The sequence below is a fragment of the Leptonychotes weddellii genome, chromosome 6, assembly GCF_054177405.1.
Source record: "Leptonychotes weddellii isolate Sample4059 chromosome 6, ASM5417740v2, whole genome shotgun sequence".
NCBI lineage: Eukaryota > Metazoa > Chordata > Mammalia > Carnivora > Phocidae > Leptonychotes > Leptonychotes weddellii.
This window is the reverse complement of record NC_138374.1, coordinates 35821606-35844772: the sequence shown is the minus strand read 5'-3', so window position 1 is coordinate 35844772 and position 23167 is coordinate 35821606. Positions and strand designations below refer to the sequence as shown.

Here is a 23167-nt window from a genome sequence, read left to right as displayed (position 1 = left end):
CAGGCGCCCCTGGATAACATATTTAAAACTCACAAGAGATCAAACAATTCAAACACCAGAGAAGCAATTCTATTAATAAGAAATTAATGTCAGTATCATTATTCAGCAACTTAGCAGATAAGAATATTAAATGTCCTTCATATATACTAGGAGATCCCAAGAGAAATTCATAAATGAATATCACTAGCAAAGCCAGAAAAAAGGCAGAACATGGCTCTTTAGATATAATTAAAAATACTTAGCATTCTTACTGCCTTTCTTCCATAAAAAGGTAACTTTTATGCTAGAATAGATTATTTTGGTTAATCAAGTATTTCTCTTAATAAAATCACAATATACACTGCATATGAATCATCAATTTTTAAATACTCCATCTATAAAATATTTTATCTAAAACCATACTGAAAATAATTCAGAAAGCCCTTGAAAATCTTTCAACCTCAAGATCCTCATTAAAAATATAAAATGTAGACACTGACAACACGAAAAGTTAGTCTTGATGGAATTATATTTTATCAATTCTAAAAGGCATATTAACTTCTGAAACTGGGATACATCTTTTCGTAATGGAAGGTATCTAGTCACTGCCACTGGTCTAGATTAAAGTCGAATTTTTCCAGGGAAGATGTGTATCTGCTTCTCTGGTCATCTGGGAACACCATCAACCTGAGATCAGTGTGAATTAAATCCACTGTTGCAGGCTTTTGTGGATCACACTGATAATATGACTTCAGACTCAAACTTGAAGCTTGTGGTTCAAATTCTCAGGGGAGATTTTTTTGTTTCTTCTCTAGCCAGTGTCATGTTGACACTTGTAGTTTCTTTACTGTCCCTTTTTTGCACAGGTTAATTTCTCATCTATCCTTAGACTGAAGGTACAGACCTTTGGTGAATCAGCTCTGTAAAAGAGGTCTCCTATGACTCCCCATCCTGAGTGTTTTTTCCTTCTTAGTGGTACATAACATAATGACACTTTTTACCATTTATAATGTCCTAGATTTGATGAAATATTGTTTAAATAGGTTTCTGTAGTTTCCATTAAGTAGACTTCAGACCTTCTATATAAATTAATCATTAACTTGCAAACCTCTTTTGTTCCACTGAGTAATTCCTCCTTAAGCCTGTAGCTTTACATCCTAAAAACTTACAACACGTATCATTATATTTCACAAAAAACTAAATTACCATGTACAATGAAAAAGTCAGAAAATAAAATGTCTAGTTATAATTTATCTTTTTCAGCCCAATTCCTAATACTTATGATGGGTTAGAAATTTCTAGTTGAAAAAACAAAATATTAGCATTTTCCCTCAAAGCCAATAAAATCCTAAAGCTTAGATAAGTTAGCTTTTAGAGAAGACATACATGATTTGAATCCAAGGACAGAAAGGTAAACTCTGAATTACTTAGGTATAATAACGGAATTCATTCTATTTAGCAAAGCAAATTTAGAATAGCAAAAAATGTACTCATCTTTCCAACAAATTATTACAAATTCTAATTTGGCTTTATGTCTCATAAACCCAAATGAATCTTCATTTACTTTATTATTTCATTCAGTATAGAGATCAAAACTAAAATAAGTTAAGAAATAAATAACCCTCTATCAAAGAAGCATGATTTTTCTCTTAAATATCAACATTCTGATAATTGATTACTTTCCAAAACTCTAAACAATGTTTAATAGCAATACCTTCAAAAAGAAAAAAATGCCAAGTATACTATAATGTGAAATTATATACTAAAGGAAGAATATGAGAAAATTGATCTTAAAATGAGTCAGTGATGTACTTAGAGACAATCTGACAACCTGAATGACCAGAACTGAAAAGAACTCATTTCACTTGACCAGAGTTGACCTGCTCTACTTAGCAAAAGCAAACTTTAAGATGTTCTGGTTTCCCTTATAATCGACTTGTAGGAAAGGCCATCTACTGGAAATAGCTAACATTTATTAATCATGTAACTTCTCACTTCATACTTACAACTATCCTATGAGGTAACTGATCATTATTCTTTTATTTTACTGATGAGGAAACTGAGGCTTAGAGGTGTTAAGAAACTTGTTTGTGGTCACCCAGCTCCTAGGGTAAGAGTAGCAATACTGATCTATTATTAGCTAGTAACTTCCAGCACTGGTTAAGATATCTGCCTCAGGTGTTATGATTAGTCTCTGGGAAAACAAGATGGTCAAGGTCCAACAGAAAAAGAGAAACATATAAACACTAAGTACAACACTGTTTTATAAGAACTCTATAAAGTATGTAAAGGGGCCACAAGAGAGGGATGAGTAGGAAGGCAACAAATCAGCTATCCTCTGCAAATACACTAACTGTTAATAATCAATGCTTCTCTAAATAAAGAACACCCAAAATGTATTTCCTGGTCTATATACTTTCTTTTCAAAGTATTAATTTACCGTTTTCATTCATGAAAACCTATTAAAATATGTTCTGCTGGTCTAATTTCAGAGTATATAAAACTCACACATATTCATAGCACACATTTAATGTATATAATACGCATAAAATCTAGACTATAATGCTGAATTATTTGGTTTGGGCAGGAAGATGTACTTTGAACACAAAATGTTTCTGACCTGCCACTTGATCTGAACTGTCCGCATCAGTGATAAAAATTATATTAAGAATGAAAGGAATTTACTTTTCTCTGTGACTCTTCTAAAGTAGCAGAAGAGTGTTTTAAGCTTCTCTGGTTTCCTTGATGAACGTCCTTCAAACAACCTGAAAAAGACCAAAAATAAAATAAAAAAGGGTGATTTAAAATGCCTTAATGACTCACAAACAACTAAATATATTGCTATCAAGTAAAGGAAGGCAATTCTATAATGACAGAGAACTGGAAAACCAGATTTAAACAGCATCTGGGGAGGACTAAAACCAACTAGAACCAGGCTTCTTAAAAGTTGTTCGAGTCAGATGGCACTCTCTAACAACAGTGTTTGTCCCATCTATGTTCCTCCAGGGAGAAGGCACCATCTGGCCCCCCAAAGTCAATTAGGCCAGTGAGTTAATGCTCAGTCATTTTCCCAATGGCAAATACTAATAATTCATAATATTACTAGGTAGTTAAATGACTGAACAAAAATGGTATCTGAAAAAAAATCCACACGATTATGTTGGGGGAGGGAGGGCAGTGGGTGGTTATGACAATGACAAGCAGGTATGACAAGGTATTTGGGGACTGACCAATCTTTGGTAATTAAACAGATATACCCTTTGCACAGTAACCAAAACAATGCCTACTCATCTAGTTTCCAGCAACCTGGACTTGCACTACTTAGTTTAGTCTTCTTCGAAATGACGTGGCATTGTTAATGGTAACACATAATGCAATTTATCCTGAGGAAAGAAAAGCAGGGCTTTGGAAGCTTATGACCTGAATAAGGAGTTCGCTGAAGGATTTCAAACACAAAAGCATGCTTTGGGCACAAGATCTAGCTTTCCAAAGGCATTTAAAAATTATAAAGAAATTCTGCAGCTATAAATGATGAGGTATTATTTATCTGCCTCTAGTCATACACTCTGGCTTTACAACCAGAAATCCTTTAAGTAAAAGTTCACTTTAATAAGTGCCGAAATGGGTAAAATTTTTCATGATTAGAAAAGCAAGCTTATGTAACTATGCAGAGAGGGAAAAGTTAATTTCATGAGAAAATCCTATTGAGAACTGAAATGAATTAGGAAACGGAAAGGAAATGTAGATTTCAAATGATCCTGTTTTCAATGATCTGAAATTCTATGTTCAGGGTCAATTTCTGAGAAAACAATTTATGTGAATACTTATTTCCTGAAAAGAATACTAATGTCAGAAAAGTATTTTAGCTAAATTTAAAATAGAACTGATTTTTAAAAACAGTTTAAGAGTGCCTGTATGGGGGCACCTGGGTGCCTCGGTTGGTTAAAAGCGTCCAACTCTTGATTTCAGCTCAGGTCATGATCTCAGGGTTGTTACATCAAGCCCTGAATTGGCTCTGCGATGGGCATGGAGTCTGCTTAAGATTCTCTCTCTCTCCCTCTCCCCCCCTCCAACTCTCTCTCTTTCAAAAAAGAGTCCCTGTGTGATAATTTTTACTCATCCAAAAGAACTTACTTTTCAAAAATGTTTATTACAAATACTCTTAAAATCCAGCTGCCTGCTGAAAGAAAGGATCTTTGAGAGTGCAGGTTTCAGCTTGGTTTCTTCTGCAATATGTCAACCAGGATAGTTTATTTAAATCAAAATGATAGTCAAAATGAAGAAGCCACTTGGCAGTTTAATTAAACATCCAGTATCAAATAAATGTGATTTACTAAATGAATATCTGGGGAACCATTGCAAAATCCCTTTCTAGGTTTACTACTTAGTAGAGGGAAACAGTATGAATATAAAGGCAGCCATCACCTTTTCTTAGAGATGAACTGATGTACTACATAATTCAATTAAAGTTCCTCTTCCACAGAACTGCTATGTAGTAAGGAAAAAAATGGTTGTTATCCTTAAGAAATAATTCCCCCAAACATAAAAAGTGTCTGTAGCTTCTATTTGTGGTCAGTTGTTTGTAAAATCATTTTGAAGTCCACATATTTCATAACCACAATGACAAATTAATAAGCCTTAGAGCCTCTTGGGACTATAGATTTATTACCCTAGCAATATTGACTTTCCTGGAAGATTATATGGCAGTTAGTATCACCTACTACAAATGAGCACCCATTGTTTATCTTGTAGATCCTAACCTTGTTGGTACAAAGTCAAGCAGAATCTCAATGTATTGTTTATTTGTCGCTCCAAGCCTAATTTCAAATCACTATGTAGCTAAATATGCTTTCCCATCTTCCTGATGGAGCAGGAAGTGCATGTGAGGTGGTAGGAATAAGAGACAAGAAGGAGGTAGAAAGTCAGGGAAGATGAAGCAGGTTTAAAACCCTTGCATGGGGCGCCTGGGTGGCTCAGTTGGTTAGGCGACTGCCTTTGGCTCGGGTCATGATCCTGGAGTCCCAGGATCGAGTCCCGCATCAGGCTCCCTGCTCAGCAGGGAGTCTGCTTCTCCCTCTGACCCTCCCCCATCTCATGCTCTCTCTATCTCATTCTCTCTATCAAATAAATAAATAAATAATCTTTAAAAAAATAAAAATAAAAAATAAAATAAAACCCTTGCATGAAGTCTAAAATTCCACAACAGCGAAGTCTGAAAGTACTATGCGTAGCCACCCAAATAAAATGAATTATCCTGGTATGAAAGCAAGTGAAAATAACATAAAAACACAGTCAAACAACATGAGTGAAAATCACAAGAGTGATGTAGTATCTGAGAGACAGCATCTAGGGGGAGGAGGAAGACAAAGACACTGAGAAATGAGCTCGAGAAAGGAGGGAGTCAAAAAGATGAGGCTGGGAAGGCGGAGAGGAAGAGACTAACGAGATGAGGCTGGAGACAGAGGGAAGGAAGAGAGACAGAAATGCACACAGAGAGAAAAGCACCCAGAGAAATAGAGACTCCAAGAGAATGAGACCTTCTTATAATAATCAAGCACCATCAGATTTAACTTGTCAACATTTTTTTTTTTTTAATTTAGGTTTTCACGTCCCGGGTGTGTATATTTGAAGGCGTATTTTGAGTCAGCAGGTATGCAGATGACCATGCACATAAACTACACCACAATAACCCCTTTGCATGTAGGAAGGACATTTTGGCATTTAACTGAATATTAGAGAGTATTAAAAAAAGCAAACAGAAAAAGCCAGTCAGGCAACCTCACTCTTGTTCCAAACAAAACTTTTTATTTTCAAGGAAATAAGTCAATCAAGGGTCAGATACTTATTAACTGGTGTTTTTCTTTCCATACATATAAAGAAAATCATAGTTTAATAAAATCTTTCCCTGAATAGAATACTGATAACATTACTGGAATTGAATTCTAGCCACACACACACACACCCCCTCATGTGATTTCAAGTTAAGGATTAATCCCATTAGTACACAGTAAATCAAACTCAAAGCACTATAACCTCCACTTTAAAATGGATGCAAATGATAATCTGGAACCTAGCCACAAAGTCATTCTTGGCTTTTCTGTGAAGCAATCTGCCATATGGCCCCAACAGGACTTTCAATCCAGGGAAGAGGCAGATGTAAAAGCCTCCTGGGCTGACCACTGCTACAACCCACAATTAATCTCTGACCATCAGTTTCTAAGCAATCTCAGAAGCATCAATGCTAATCACATTGGAAGCCTTTATATGAATGTTTAGGCCCTGAAAGGCAAGCAGGGGAAAAGGTCAGGGATATTTAACATAACTAAGCAGAGCTGGAAGAACACAACAATAAATAAAAACAGGAAGACTTATTCAATTTATTGACGTCAGCCTCCCACCACATACTCTTAGCCATTTTTCTTATTCAATCAACTAGCTAGCCATAGCCCTTTTGAGGCTAACTACACTCACACACATACAACTCCCAACTGCCAGAAACTATAATCATAAATAGCAACTAGGCAAAAAAGAAAACACCACCACAACAAAATGCTCCATAATCAGCTTACCAAACGGCTCATCAAATTAGGTACTTGATCTTTCATAAGTCACATGAAAAAGGGGAACTTTTAGTTGTTTTCCATTTCTGGAGCACTCTCAGAGCATTTTGCTCAAGAGGAAGTGAGACATAATGAAAGAGCATGGAGTCTGAACAGAAGACAGTGTCCAAGTCCCAGTTCTGCTGACAAGTCATTTATTCTCACTAAACCTATTAGTATAGAAGTTTCCCTACCTAGAAACTACCACAGATAGAATCAAAGTAAGCTGTTAACAGACAGCATCAATGATCATGTATGGTCATGATCCTGGTTTTTTTGCCAGTTTAGGCTTATTAAACACATACCATCTCAGTGCAGCCAAGTGCTGACATCCTGGCTGCTAGGATTCCCTAAAATAATTGTGGAGACTACCACAGGATTTACCTGCCCTTAATTAATTTTCAACATTCTGGTGACCAAAAGAATATCCATCAACCAGAAGACAGGAATATGCCTGTATTCAAATCTTCAATAGATTAAACTCTCATTTGGTGAAAATGCTATTGGGATACTATGAGTTTAAATCCCTCATGGTCACTCTGGACTGATGAATGACTTTGATTCATTTTACAGATCAAGAATTATTTCTAAGGATAGTTCTAATTTCTGATTAGCTATGATGTAAGAAGTATTAATCTAATTAAACTGAGTAATTATTCAAAGAGAGGCCAAATTTGGTTAAGGGACATAGCTTCTAGAGGTTAACTTTATCCTAAGTTTGAATCCCAATTATACCAGCTAACTTAGTGAAGTAACCTGCCCTCTTTAAGCCTCCATCTCCTTATCTGAAAAATGAAGAAAAAAAAAAAACCTAATTTATAAGTTTGATACATTAGGTTAAAAAATAACAGCATGGTGATTGATACACAGCAAGTACTTAATAAATATTAGGTATTGTTATTAAGAATTATTCTCATGAAAAAAAATTCTCATGGCCAGCAAAGAAATCAACACTCATTTACATAAAATGCTTATATTGTTCAAATCCATATGCCCTTCATTTTTTTTTTTTGACAGAGAGAGACACAGTGAGAGAGGGAACACAAGCAGGGGGAGTGGGAAAGGGAGAAGCAGGCTTCCCTCGGAGCAGGGAGCATGATGCGGGGCTTGACCCCAGGACCCTGGGATCATGACCTGAGCCGAAGGCATACGCTTAATGACTGAGCCACCCAGGCGCCCCCATATTCCCTTAAGAAAAATAGCTCAGCCTCTTTTCCCATCAAACTTAACATGCTGACACTCAGAGCCAACCAGCTCAGACTTCAGGATAAATGACCATGCACAATGAAAAAGATAAAAGTGCCTTTGCCAAGAAGTTCCAGCATTCCCCTGTCAGAAGTTTAACTGAAAAACAATGATGCTTTAAAATGAACACATGTGGGGCACCTGGGTGGTTCAGCTGGTTAAGCATCTGCCTTCGGCTCAGGTCATGATCCAGGATCCTAGGATCGAGCCCCGCATCAGGCTCCCTACTCAGCAGGGAGTCTCTTCTCTCTCTCTCCTTCTGCTGCTCCCCCTACTTGTGCTCTCTCTTTCACTCGCTCACTCTATCTCAAATAATAAAATCTTAAAAATTAAATTAACACATGTCTTAAAATTGATATAAATCCTGGTAATTATGGCAGGAAATGGGAAGTCACAAAAGCCAAAGCTTCCCAAAACTTCTTGACTTCTACCTGTCAGCCATTCCAAACCTGAGGTCTATTTTATTATCGAGAGAAGAATGCTGTCAGTGTAGCAGGGGCCCAGCCCTTAGAGGACCCTGTGGACTTGTTTCTCTTACATGCTGAATGGACAGTGACGGGGAAGGGGAGGTTATGATACTGTGTCTATGGGGCTATAGTTAGGAAGGAAGAAGCTAGCTGTTTAAAAAGGCTCAAAAAATCTGTGGGATTCCAACCTCAAAATCAAATTACAAAAATCATCCACTCATTTTATCAACTTTGTCTTCTGCTCCACTTCTGATGATTGACTTGTAACTATTTTTCTTCTGATTATAAAAGTAATATATGCTTATTATAAACAATTTCAAAATATAGAAAAGGATGAAATAAAAGCATTAAATGGTAATCATATTTTATTAATTTTCTTGTCAGTCCATTTTCCATGCTCATACATGCACCGACATGAACCTCTGTAGAGGTGTATTAACAAATACAGATATTTTAACATAATTGAGGTCACATTCTACATTCAATTGCTAATTCTTTTTTTTAAAGATTTTATTTTATTTATTTGAGAATGAGAAAGGAGGGGGAGGAGCAGAGGGAGAGGGATAAACAGACTCTACGCTGAGTGTGGAGTCAGGCATGGGGGCTTGATCCCAGGACCCTGAGATCATAACCTGAACCGAACTCAAGAGTCAGACCAAGCCCAACCAACTGAGCCACCCAGGTACCCCTACAATTGCTAATTCTAATCATGCTTAATCTTCCGCTCCCTTTTCTGTGCTTTTTCTTGTTTTAACTGATGAGGAATGTATATTTGTAGTTATCCACAGAGAGCTTTAAGCATTTCTGAGAAAAGGGCTATAAACATTTAACCAAGATGTCAGACTAATGTGATTTGTGAAGAGTTTAAATACTGAATTCTTTTTTTTTTCTTTAAGTAAACTCTACACCCAACATGGGGCTGAAACTCACCACCCCAAGATCAACAGTAGCATGCTCTACCAACTGAGCCAGCCAGGCGCCCCTAAATACTGAATTCTTCATGGGTGAAACTTAACATCTCCAATTTGTTTTAAAATTAAAAAAAAAAAAAAAATAGTGGGGTTGGATAGATGAAAACAGAGCAAAATAAAAAATTCTGGTAAGTACTGAAGTTGGATAAACATGGGTTCATAATACTGTTTTCTTTATTTTTTAGTATGTTTGTAAATATCCCTAACAGTTTTAAAAATAACTTTTTTGGAAAAGAGGCTCTCTGATACAACCTTAACTTAGTAAGAGAATGCATAGTTCTTATCTAAAAAATAAATTTAAGAGGTCTATAATTAAGTCAAGAATCAATCTGAGAAAGCTTGTAACCAAGACATCAAAGGTTTATCTGAGGGACCATCAAGATACATGCACTGACTGACTACTCACCCCATGGAAACAAACTGTAAGTGGCCATGGAAACACTAATTCTAAAGCATTATTAATTAGAGCTACTGCTTACCAAAACCCAAAACCAGAAAAACAAAGAGCCACTGGAACTGTCTTGAGAATTCTGGATAGAAATTTTAAAATTTACAGTATCCCTGGTGATCCTGGAGCTGATCAAACATTTATTCCAAATAAACAGAAAGACTATTTACTCTATGGAGATCCTTATGATTAATATAACTAATACTCTTCATGGAAACAGATAATTACATTTCTATAAAATTAAATTTCCACTGTTTACTTACATACAAAATTTGACCATTTCCTTTTCTATATTAAAAAAGAAAACCTGCAAGAGATGCATAGCCCTTAACTATGAGTATAAAAAAATTCTTTAATAATTTCTCAAATAGGGGCGCCTGGGTGGCTCAGTTGGTTAAGCGACTGCCTTCGGCTCAGGTCATGATCCTGGAGTCCCGGGATCGAGTCCCACATCGGGCTCCCTGCTCGGCGGGGAGTCTGCTTCTCCCTCTGACCTTCCCTCCTCTCATGTGCTCTCTCTCTCACTCTCTCAAATAAATGAATAAATAAAATCTTTAAAATAAATAAATAAATAAATAATTTCTCAAATAAGCCAAAAAATTATAGTTAATAAACAGGTTCTTTACATAATTACAATTGCAGATACCAATGCTCTTTGTTTTCTCTCAATCCTATCCCAAATACCAAAGAAATCAAAGGCAAAAACTTGAATTATATATAGCTTAAAAATAAAACATTTCTGGGCACCTGGGTGGCTCAGTTGGTTAAGCGACTGCCTTCGGCTCAGGTCATGATCCTGGAGTCCCGGGATCGAGTCCCGCATCGGGCTCCCCGCTGAGCAGGGAGTCTGCTTCTCCCTCTGACCCACCCCCTCTCATGCTCTCTCTAACTCATTCTCTCTCTCAAATAAATAAAATCTTTAAAAAAAAAAACAAAAACATTTCGTAATTGCTAAGGATAAGATGCAGTTTGAAAAATAAAAAACAGTAGACTAAGAACTAGTTTTAGTCCTAGCCTTCTGCCACTAATCAATTTCTCAAATGTTCCATCTGTAAAATTTATTTTCATTCACTCAATGTGGATTTATTAAAGGCCTACAATGCATGAAATCTAATGAAAGATAAGATCCCTGTCCCCACTGAAGGGGGCGCCTGGGTGGCTCAGTCAGTTAAATGTCCAACTCTTGATTTCGGCTCAGGTCATGATCTCGGTGTTGTGAGATTGAGCACCACTTCAGGCTTCACACTCAGTGGGGGAGTCTGCTTGAGATTCTCTCTCTCACTCTGCCCCTCCCCCAGCTCTCTCTTTCTCAAATAAATTAATTAATTAAAAAAAAAAAAGATCCCCGTCCCCACTGAAAGGATGAAACAAGCAATTATAACAAAGTAGGGTAGGTGGTACAGGAGGAAAAGCAGAGAACACTAAAGGCACATGCCTGGTTGTACAAACCTAAGAAGTACCCTGGAGGCCTCCTTTCACCCACTCACTGAACAAGTCTGTCACCATCACGCTGACTTGCCCTTCAAATGTCACCACAACTCCACCCCAACCACTACACGATCCCAGCTATCATCCTCTCCTTCCTGGTGTATTGCAATAGCCTCTCCAACTGGGTAAACTCATTGTACTATGGCCCCTCTCTACTCAGTACCCACATTGTAGTCAGAATAAACTTCTGAAAATGCAGATCAGATCAAATACATCAGCTTCCCCCTCCTCCCATACCAAATCCTTTAAAGACTTCCTATTGCCTTAGAAGGCCTACTAGGCACAGTAGGATTGCCTACTGGTCCCCATCTCCTTCTGCAACTTATCCTCTCTCTCTGTGCTGCAGCTGCACTGGTCTTCTCTCAGTCCCTGGGGATGTCATGTGCTTCTTACCACGGTACTTTTATACGTGCTGTACCCCCTGCCCACAATGTAATCATCTCTCCTTTTCTCCTTGGCAAAAACTCCTACTCACCCCTTCATACTTAGTTCAAAAGTTATTTCTTCAAGAAAGGTTTCCTTTATTAAACTATACCCTTTTCTTATAAAGTAACATAATGCTGTATACCTCTCCTCTATATAACAGAGGTATATACAGACCTTCATAGGAACCCTAAGGAGTAGCAAACCTATCCTGGCAGGATCAGAGCTATCAGAAGCAGTGACACACGAACCGATGCTTGAAGAAGGAATAAAGGCCTTGTGGATAAGAGAAAGGCACAGAAGTCAGAAACTGGTTCATCCCTTCTCTTGTAACCCTCAAGGCACTTAACAAACTGTGGAGAATACTGTAATTGCTCACTGTATTTTTGAACTAAATGACTAAATACTATTCTCTTAAAACAAACTTAGCTTAACATACTGACTCAAAATTAGGTTAACAACATGTTCCTCACAACTGGTATTTACACAATCAAAGAGAATATGGTATAAAATGGATATCTCTTGCTGGGATTTTAAATAAATTCTCTTACACAGATGACAGTATTTTTCATTGTTTCCCCACTCCTTCTTAGTGTTAATAATGGAGAGTAACCATATAATAACAAAGATTTTCATTGAATTTTAATTATCTTGCCTGCAAAATGGCAAAAATACCACTTAACTCACTGCATTATAAAGATTAGATAACTGGACATAAAATGTTTGGCCTATGGCAAATCACTGGACAAATATTAGTTCCTTCCACCTTTCTCTATTTCACTTTTAAAGAGGTGTTCTCTGAAAACATACCGATTGAAGTTAATGTCTGGGTAGCTAGAATACTCGGATTTCATCTTAGCATTTCGCCGTGGAAATGTGCAGAAGAAAGCATTAGCTAAAAGACTGGCAATCTGTTCCTGTGACATTGTGATGGAATGATTCATCTTCTGTTTCAGGAGTGGTATTGGCTGATAGAGGAAACAAAATATACAGACAAGAAGAGCAATAATTAGTTTAGCAATTTCAAAAGCAGAGGCACCAAATTGCATTTGCTAAATTAAGGCAGGAATAATTTCAGGCCACTCTTGAATCCTTAAATCAGCAGTACTGTTGAAGTCAAGGGCAGTTCATCAAGGATGATTGGAAAAGTGTACTTGTTTGACAAACTGCAGATTTCTAATCAATAATAATGATAGTGAAAAGAACACAAAACATTATTTATTAGTGGAAAACAAGATTGCTTTAGCAAGTAGGAAATAAAAACACATTACCCATGTAATGAAAAATTAAAACAAAAGATGAAACATAAAAATGCAACACTGAGTTTAGCTATTATTGTTACCTATGCTAAATTTTATTCTCACTTGTATTTATGATTGCTGGATGGAGCAATTTTTCTATTTTAGTCCTAAATAAAATGATCTAAGGAAAATAATTCAATAAATAAGTCTTTTCCTTCTAATTCTCTGAATCACACTTTACTTTGACAATTTCTTAATGAGACCTAAATCTAATTTTATTAAAGCAATTAATAGGACATGTGAATACAGACTTATGTATAACTTGTAAGAAGACAAGCATTTCCTACATACTCATTTTAAGCCAAGAAGACACAGGACATTTTTCCTTCTAAGTTTTTATGATGGAAATGTCTTCTAGTTGTACCAAATCCAAATTCATTGACCTTTTCTTTTCAGTATAATGCATGGGATCTGACTATTATATTCAGTGGGTTTTATTCTATTTTAAATGTTTAAACTACATGTTTTCAAAGACATGATTGTAAAGCCAAGTTTATGTATCAGTTGTAAAGTTTTAAAATGCTCCAACATAATGTTTAAGATGCTTTTCCTTCAGCCTTTCAATAAGACCCAGAACTAAGAATCCTGGATATCTGCATTCATTTCAAACCAGTATACATAGACAACTGTCCTGATCATATCTAAGGAATCAACACCAAAAATGAAACCGAGGAAAGGCAGGCAAGACAAATCAAAATTGCAATGATATAACAATTAACTTTTTTCTAAGTAAGAGAAAATGTACATCAGTGCTAGAATAAGAGTTTGCTAGAAAAAGAAAAGGTTAAATTTGCAGTTCAACTATTTCCCTTGGGAAAATACAAAGATAAACAAACAAGGGAAATGGAAAGACTCACTACAATATCCAAAATTCTCTCCTTTTAGGTCTTAGCAATTACCATTTCTAAGAAAGAGGAAACAGGTCATATGGATTTCCATTTCCCACCCTATACATTTATTTACAACCCAGCAATGAGTTTAGAAAAGGTGACAATGTATCAATGGCTTCAAACAAACTGTTACTTAGTTTTAGTTAAAAATGAGCTTTTAACTGCCATTTACCAAGTTATCCATAAAAATGACTTTAAAAATCAATGGTGATGTTTTAGGCTTAATGAACAATAAACATTTCTTAACCCCCAAATCACAAAGCAGTACAATTTTAAATAGAGTAATTGATTTATATTTTCTTGGAGGAGAAATGACTGAAAGCTCATACTTGGGGAAAACTAGAAAATGTGGATCTTATCAAGTGCTCAGCTAAAGTAAGAGACTGGTTTAATATGAACCAAGATCTTTCAAAAAGTTCATGTCCAAAATTTGTTTCCTTCTTTTAATTTCCTTTTTAAAAATCTAAAATTTGCCTTTTGGTTTGGCCTAGAGAATGTTAATGTGATAAATCATTAAATAACCACATATGCAATTTAATTTGCAAAGATGTATTTTGATATCAAAGTGAAATGTTAACTTTTATAGCAGAGATTTACTCTTCAGTACAGTATAAAGCCCAGATTTAAAATGTTGTCCCCACCAATACATGAATGGAAGAACAAATTTGTTTTTAGCCAGGTCAAAATGTTGGGGAGCCACAAATCTGATTTTGTTCTACCAAGTGCCTTATTAGAGCTTATAAATTTAGATGTTTTTGAATATATATCTCATCACATAAAATATGGAAATGCTCTTGCCTAAGTGCAAGGGGAAGAGAAGATGATTTAAGTGATTCATGTCTATAGGTTATATACTATCAATTATGAACTACAAGTTGAATTAAAAAACCATTTAATTAAGCACATGAAACTTGGGGACACAAAGAGGATTTCCCTTCAAGAAGAATATAATATAGTAGGGGGAAATTATATAAAGATATAAATTACAAAATAATGTTCTAAGTGTGACTTGAGTGTTATAGGAGGGATTAACTTTGGCTAGGAAAGGTAGGGAAGGCTTCGCAGGGGACATAAAAGTTAAGCAGAACCTAAGAGATAGTGGGAGATTTTACTAGGTAAGGAAAAAAGCAAGGAGAAAAAGGAAAAAGAGTGAACATGACATATAAGTAAGCAAAAAACTTCCAACATAAACAAGAAGAGGAGTATTAATATATATTTTCCCTGCCCAACAGAAAAACTTATTTCAGACACAATGCATTAATGATGTGAAATTAAAGTTACATAAAATTAGAAATATCACAGTAAAATGCTAACAAATATGGCACATCAAAAAACATACAGTGGTTCTCAACTGAAGATGGCATGGCCCTCAGGCATTTGGCTACGTTTTTAGATTGTCCCAATGACTATGCTTGTGGTTTTGGGGGTACCCCCAATGACAAACTGCTGTGTGTTAAACCATTTCACACATTTGTAAACTGGTACACCCAAAATGTCCCTAGGGCCTCTGTGAAGCAACAGTATTAGCAAAACCCTGGCTAGCATCCTTGCAGCAAAGGATCTGGCTCTAGACACAAAAGACAGAGGCAAATTCAAGCCACTGTTGTGAGAAACATAGGAAGAAAATTATAAAGAACAAACCAAAAACCTCTTATGGTGCTGATTTGAAAATATGTCCACAAATTCTTTAACATTTCCTCCTTTTTAAAAAAAATTTTTTTTTTTTTAAAATTTTAGAAAGAGAGCACGAGCGGGAGGGGTAGAGGGCAAGGGAGGGAGAATCTCAAGAAGACCCTGCACTGAGTGTGTAGTGAATGTAGGGCTCGATCTCACAACCCTGAGATCATGACCTGAGCCAAAACCAAGAGTCAGACGCTCAACCAACTGCACCATCCAGGCACCCTGATATTTCCTCCTTCTAAGAGAGTCTAATTACCATCTCCTTGAGTGTGGATTTGATTTAGTGACTAATTTGGAAGCAACAGAAAAATAGCAGGAGTGACAGTAGGTGCCTTCAAAAACTAGGTCAAAAAAGACACTGCCAGGGCGCCTGGGTGGCTCAGTTGGTTAGGTGACTGCCTTCGGCTTGGGTCATGATCCTGGAGTCCCGGGATCAAGTCCCGCATTGGGCTCCCTGCTCGGTGGGGAGTCTGCTTCTCCCTCTGACCCTCCCCCCTCTCATGTGCTCTCTCTCTCTCATTCTCTCTCTCAAAATAAATAAATAAAATCTTTAAAAAAAAAAAAAAAGACACTGCCAATTTCTTGTTTTCTCCCTTAGGTGGCTTGTTCTGGAGAAGTTACCAATCATGTCGTGAGGACAACCCAATCAGCCTATGGAGTGGGCCATCGCAAGAAACAGGGCTTCTGGGCACCTGGGTGGCTCAGTCGGGTTAAGTGCCTGCCTTCAACTCAGGTTGTGATCCCAGGGTCCTGGGATTGAGCCCCGTATCAGGTTCCCTACTCTGTTTGGGAGCCTGCTTCTCCCTCTGCCTCTGTCTCTCATGAATAAATAAATAAAATCTTAAAAAAAAGAAAAAAGAAATTGGGGGCTTCTGCCAAAAGCCACGTGAGTAAACCAACTTAGAGGCGGCTCCTCCAGTCTCAATGAAACCTTCAGAAGAGTACAGCCCTGATCAACACCCTGACTGCAACCACAAAAGAGATCCTGAGCCAGACCACTCAGCAAAGCTGCTCCTGAATTCCTGACAGAGACTGTGAGATAATAAATGTTTGTTGCTTTAAGCCATGAAATTTTGAGGTAATTTATTATGTAGCTATAATTAATATACTCCCCCCCAAAAGAAATAATACCAGATTCTTTCTTTCATTTTTAAAAGTTAAAAAAGCACCATGAGCTCATTTGATATACAATACACCACTGTGGGGGGTAAGGAGTGTGAGGTAGTAAGCCATTCTGAAGATAAAATGTTCTAAATCCATTAGTATGTTGTGGAATAATGACATTTTTTTTTAAGTCAGAGATTGTTTAAACAAAAAGAGAATAGGGAGTCTGAATAAGCAAACTTCAACAGTGTAAACTGAAGCTCAGAAATTGAATGCTGCATTTTTAATGTCCTTTTGCAGCATTCCCTCTAGCCTCTAACCTCTTTTCAGTATAGCAAAATCCTTATACTCTTTGGCAAAAACTGTTTCCCATCTCTCTCTTTTCTCTCTTTGACCCTTGGCCATTAGAGTTTAAAAGAAATTCAACTGTGAGTGCCAAGAAAGCTACTGAGGAAGAAGTTATTTCTACTAACCTGGGTGCAAATATTTGGCAGACAGAGTGCAATTTTCACCATATCAGGTAAAATGGACTGATATAAATGTTGAGCTTCTGCTTCTTCAAGTACCTGAAAACCAATAAAATATATTAGTGAATAATAACCAATGAACAAATGTTTGTTATGAAATTAAATTACATACCTGCTTTTAATAGGATCCCATAAGGCACATTATCAGTATCATTAAACACATGTAAAAGTACACCAATAGACGTGCACTAAGGTGGAACTCAGGGGAACTTACAAATTCATTTTCTTTTAAGATTTTATTTATTTATCTAACGGAAAGACAGCGAGAGGGGGAACACAAGCAGGGGGAGTGGGAGAGGGAGAAGCAGGCCTCCCGCTGAGCGAGGAGCCAGATGCAGGGCTCGATCCCAGAATCCCGAGATCACAACCCGAGCTGAAGGCAGACGCTTAATGACTGAGCCACCCAGGTGCCCTGTTTTGTTTTTTTGGTTTTTTTTTTTTAAGATTTTATTTATTTATTTGACAGAGACAGCACAAGCAGGGGGAAGAGCAGAGGGAGAGGGAGAAGAAGACTCCCCGCTGAGCAGAGAGCCTGATGCAGGACTCGATCCCAGAACCCTGGGATCATGACCTAAGCCGAAGGCAAATGCTTAACCAACTGAGCCACCCAGGTGCCCCTACAAATTCAATTTCAAACATATCTAATTTACCTGAATACCCTCTGAAAACTAATTAAGTATCCCAAATATCAAATATCTCTCATATCAACATTCACAATTAAATAAAACACTTGCAAATAAAAAAAAAAACCCAGCACATTTTGCCCTTGGTTACAACTAAAAACTGCTAGACCACTAAGGACTCTCCCAGAAACCCTCAAGAATCCATCCAGCTTCAATAGCTATAATTTTAAAAAATCACCATAAAAACCCTACTAATTATTTCAGAGCAGTGTATATTTTTCAAATTTAACCTACTTGGGTAGTAAACAATGAGGTTTCTGATGACCTTAGAATTTTTCTTTCTAGGCATCCTTGGGAAGTTAAAACCACAATTCCCACATCATAATTTGAAGCACAAAAAAGACAACATTCCTAGCCCATTTTTGTCTTTTATAATTTCCCATCCCCACAGGCTTTAGAAATTACTTTAGGTCTTTTGATCTAATTTCTCTCTAAAAATCAGGGTATGTCTTTAAAAGTATTGAAAATGAAAACACCTTTAATTTGGAAATTAACCAATTTGGAATTAACCAATTAAACATTCGGAAATTAATCTGTTAAGTCAGGATTAAAGTAAAACATTTATCAACTTAAAATTACATTTGAACTAAAGGAGGTCTCACTTTTAATCCAGTCTGATTCTGTCATTATTACAAAGAAAAGAAAACTGAGGCCAAGGAGGTTACCTGATTATCCCAGCTTGAGAAGGTCAATTATCAACTAAATCAAAACTAGAACCCAAGTGTTCCCACCTCTACTCCACTGCCCTCCTCACTTCTCTACGTGAAAGGGATTAATTAGGATACAGACTCTTTACAAACCTACAGACTTTCTTTGCTATAAGCTGGAATAAAGGAATATTCATTCATCTATCTGCAGCCGCACAAGGTATGTGTGTAAATATAAAAGGTAACAATTTAAATCCACTCTGGTTTTACAGAGAATTTCTAACACTAAGAACTGTCTTTATACCAATATGCTAAAAATCCAACCTATGCTCACCTCCCTCTTTAAATTGGGACAGTGGGAAAACTAATACTGAGAATGAAAAGAAAGATACCTGCAATTCATGGAGTTTGGGATTCAATCACAGATATAAAGAAAACTAAGTAAATGAACAACACAAGACAATTATTAATTCTGGGGAAAACAAAAAGTTGTGCAAGAGTGGAAAAGCAATCATATCTTAGACATGTATAGTGCTTTTACTATCCTGCTTTAAAAAAACAGAATATTGATCTTAATTGAAATAATGATAACTATGGTAGGAAAATGGGAAGTAGAAATAAGGTTTGCGTTAATGGTGAAGGGGGAAGTGAACAATAGCTAAATCCTAATCCTCTATAATGGGAAGTTAACACAATTTCTTAAAAAAAAAGGGTAGAGTTCATTGTGGTTAAATGGCTGCCTCTTCATTATAAGTTTCTTTAATAAAAATAAAAACTAAATTAGTCATAGAAGGCATCCTACCGTTTTAGAGGTACACATCAAAGATACTTGCTTTCCTTTACCTGAAAATGCATAAAACATACTAACACATTTGTTTAAAATATTCAAACTCTTCTTATTTATAACTCATCTTTTGCTTTTAAAAACATATTTTGAGGGGCACCTGGGTGGCTCAGTCGTTAAGCGTCTGCCTTTGGCTCAGGTCATGATCCCAGGGTCCTGGGATCGAGCCCCGCATCGGGCTTCCTGCTTGGCGGGAAGCCTGCTTCTCCCTCTCCCACTCCCCCTGCTTGTGTTCTCTCTCTCGCTGTCTCTCTCTGTCAAAATAAATAAATCTTAAAAAAAAAAAAAATTTTATTAAAAAAAAACATATTTTGAAATAATTATAGATTCACAGGAAGTTGCAAAAATAGTATAGAGGAGCGCCTGGGTGGCTCAGTCATTAAGCATCTGCTTTGGCTCAGGTCATGATCCCAGGGTCCTGGGATCAAGTCTTGCATTGGGCTCCCTGCTCTGAGGGAAGCCTGCTTCTCCCTCTCCCACTCCCCCTGCTTGTGTTCCCTCTCTCGCTGTCTCCCTCTCTGTCAAATAAAGAAATAAAATCTTAAAAAAAAAAAAAAAATAGTATAGAGAGATCCAGTTTACCTTCCCCCAGTTTCCCTTAATGGTTCCATTTTACAGAACTATAACAATATCAAAACCAGGAAATTAAAACTGGTACAGTGTGTGTATCACTCTATGCTATTTTTATCACATGTACATTTGTGCAACCAACACCAAAATCAAAATACAAAACTGTTTCACTACATCTCTCTCTCCTGCTATTCATTTAGCCACACCTTTCTTCCTCCAACCATTCCTAAAGCCCTAGCAACCATGTATGTTTCCCATCTCTATAATTTTGTTATGTTATATAAATGGAATCAAATAGTATATGTCATTTTAAGATTGACTTTTTCAGCCAGCATAATGCCCTTAAGATCAAATCAAGTTGATACAAGCATCAATAGTTACTCCCCTCTTACTGTTGAGTAGTATTCCATGGTATCAATATACTACAGTTTGTTTAACCATTCATTTACTGAGGGACATTTTGGTTGTTTCCAATTTTTGGCTGTCACAAATAAAGCTGCCTTTTACTTTCAACCTGCCTATATCATTATGTCTGAACTGATTTCTTATAAAGCGCATATAGTGCATCACTTTTTTATTCACTTTGTAAATCTCTTTCAATTGGCAGATTTAGACTATTTACATTTAATCATGAATATGTTAGCGAATACTCACTTCATTTTTTATTTTCTATTTCTTTTATCTGTTCTCTTTTTCCTTCCTTCCTATGGGTTACTTAAACATATTTTAGAATTCCATTTTTATTAATCTAAAATGTTTTTTAGTATATCTCTTCGAATAGATTTTATTGGCTGTTCTAGACATTACATTATATATAACTTATCACAGCTTATTGGTGTCAACATCTTAACAGTTCCAGTAGAGAAATTTTACCTTTGTTCAAGTCCCTTTACCCTCTCCCCATTTATAATATAATTGTCTTCAATATTTCCCGACATACACTGAGAACCACAGTGTTATAATTATTGAAAAATGGTTAAAGAGAAAATGTCAAACACAATTTAGAATACTCAAAAAAAAAGTCTATTTACTACATGTTGACTCTTTCTGTTGTTCTTTCTTCCTTCCTAATGTTCCAGAATTCCATCTTTTATCATTTCCTCTCTGTTTCAAGAAATCCCTTTAGACATTCTTTTAGGATAGGTCTACTAATGACAAAGTCTCTTCCTTTTCCTTCACCTGAGAATCATGGTTTCCCCTTTATTCTTGATGAATATTTTTATTGGATATAGAATTCTGGGTTGACTTTTCTTTCCCTTTATTCCTTTGAAAATATTGTATCAATTCCTTTGGTCTCCATGTTTCCTGATGAGAAATCCACTATCAAATTGTTTTTCTCCTACAGGCCATGTGTCATTTCTCTCCTAATGTTTCAAATGTTTTCTTTGCCTTTTAAGAAGTCTGACTATATGTCTTGGCATGGATTTCTTGGGGTTTATCCTGTTTGGGGTTCTCTTGGTTTCTTCAAGCTGTAGGTTTATGTCTTTTGTAAAATTTGGGAAAATTTCAACTATTATTTCTAGTTTTTAGCTACTATTTCTTCTATTTTTTTTCAGATCTGACCTCTTTCTCCTCTCTTTCTAGTACTAAAATGACATGAATGTTAGATCTTTTGTTATAGTCGCAAAGGTCCTTAAATTGTTTGTTTGTTTGTTTTTTGCCAGTCTATTTTCTTTGTGTCATTCAAAATGAGTAATTCTGTTGTTCTTTTTCAAGTTCACCATTTCTTTCTTCTGTCATTCCATTTCCTCATTGAGCTCATCCATTGCATTTCTTTTTTTTTTTTAAAGATTTTATTTATTTATTTGACAGAGAGAGACATAGCGAGAGAGGGAACACAAGCAGGGGGAGTAGGAGAGGGAGAAGCAGGCTTCCCGCGGAGCAGGGAGCCCGATGTGGGGCTTGATCCCAGGACCCCGGGATCACGACCTGAGCCGAAGGCAGACGCTTAACGATTGAGCCACCCAGGCGCCCCTCATCCATTGCATTTCTTTAAAAATTTCAGTTATTGTATTTTTCAGTTCTAAAATTTCTATTTGGTTTTTCTTTGTAGCTACTATCTATTTCCTGAAACTATTTTTCATTGCTCATTGAAGCCTTTTGTGATGACTGCTTTAAAATCTTGTCACACAATTCTAACATCTGTTTATCCTGGGGTTGGGGTCCATTGATTGTCTTCTCATTTCAACTCAGATTTTCCTGATTCTTGGTAATGAGTCATTTTTTATTGGAATCTGGATATCTTGGGTATTATGTTAGGAGATTCTGGATCTTATTTAAATCTTGTTTTAGCAAGCCTTCTGTAACAAAGGAAGGCAAGAGCTGCCTCATTACTGCCAGTTCAGAGTAGAAACTCAGGCCCTCTACTTATGAGGAGTGGGGAAGACATCTTGTGCCACTGGGTGGAGGTGAGAGTTCAAGCTCCCTGCTAGACGTCTACTGTACTTTTCTAGGGCCCCACAGACCCTAGCTGGTCAGTCTTTTCTCTACCTTTCAGAGTCTTCTTATATTTATATAGTGTCCAGGGTTTTTAGCTGTATTTAGCAGAAGGATGGGGAGAAATGTCTACCGAAACATTTTTAACCTAAAGACATTTAAACTTTACGTGTCTAAATGGGCTGACAGCTTCTCCTCTGGGTACCTGTCCTTGTCTTTTAAAACTGACATACCAAGTAGTTGCTGCCATGCTTTGCTGATGGTCACAAGCTTTAAAATATCACTTATTTATCTGATAAAACGTTACTGCACTGGACTTCTTCACAACTGTCAACACTTCAGAGCTATGTCTAAATGCTGCTTTGGAAACGCAAATGAGAACATAAAAAAACATCATTCAAGAACATAACCAACCCAACTACTGTTTGAGAGAGAATGTATAATTTAAAAACCTACCATGATCTTACGCCTTCTCACATACTATATTTTTATGCAAATGCTACCTTTTATAAATTATTTATTATTAATCTATACAATGTAAACCAAGATATAAATAATGAAAGGTTTTTAAAATGTAAGTCATTTCTTTACTTCCAGAGTAGCAAGAACCTTAAACAATAAATAGTAAATGTTTACTTATAATACAGCATATATTATGTTTATTTGTTTTTTTTTTTTTTTAAGATTTTATTTATTTATTTGAGACAGAGAGAATGAGAGACAGAGAGCATGAGAGGGAGGAGGGTCAGAGGGAGAAGCAGACTCCCTGCCGAGCAGGGAGCCCGATGCGGGACTCGATCCCGGGACTCCAGGATCATGACCTGAGCCGAAGGCAGTCGCTTAACCAACTGAGCCACCCAGGCGC

At 36.6% G+C, this 23167-nt stretch overlaps 1 protein-coding gene across 8 annotated transcripts in view; it reads right to left on the bottom strand.

Annotated features, from left to right (window-relative positions):
- Nucleotides 1-23167, bottom strand: part of PARG (poly(ADP-ribose) glycohydrolase) — a 98928-nt gene that overhangs the window by 36739 nt on the left and 39022 nt on the right. For all 8 annotated transcript variants that reach the window (XM_081823911.1, XM_081823909.1, XM_081823907.1 and 5 more), the window contains 3 exons: nt 17069-17161; nt 12431-12588; nt 2665-2744 (listed from right to left, as the gene is read on the bottom strand). In XM_081823911.1, the coding sequence (XP_081680037.1) occupies nt 2665-2744; nt 12431-12588; nt 17069-17161 (331 nt within the window). The remainder of the gene's footprint in view (nt 1-2664; nt 2745-12430; nt 12589-17068; nt 17162-23167) is intronic.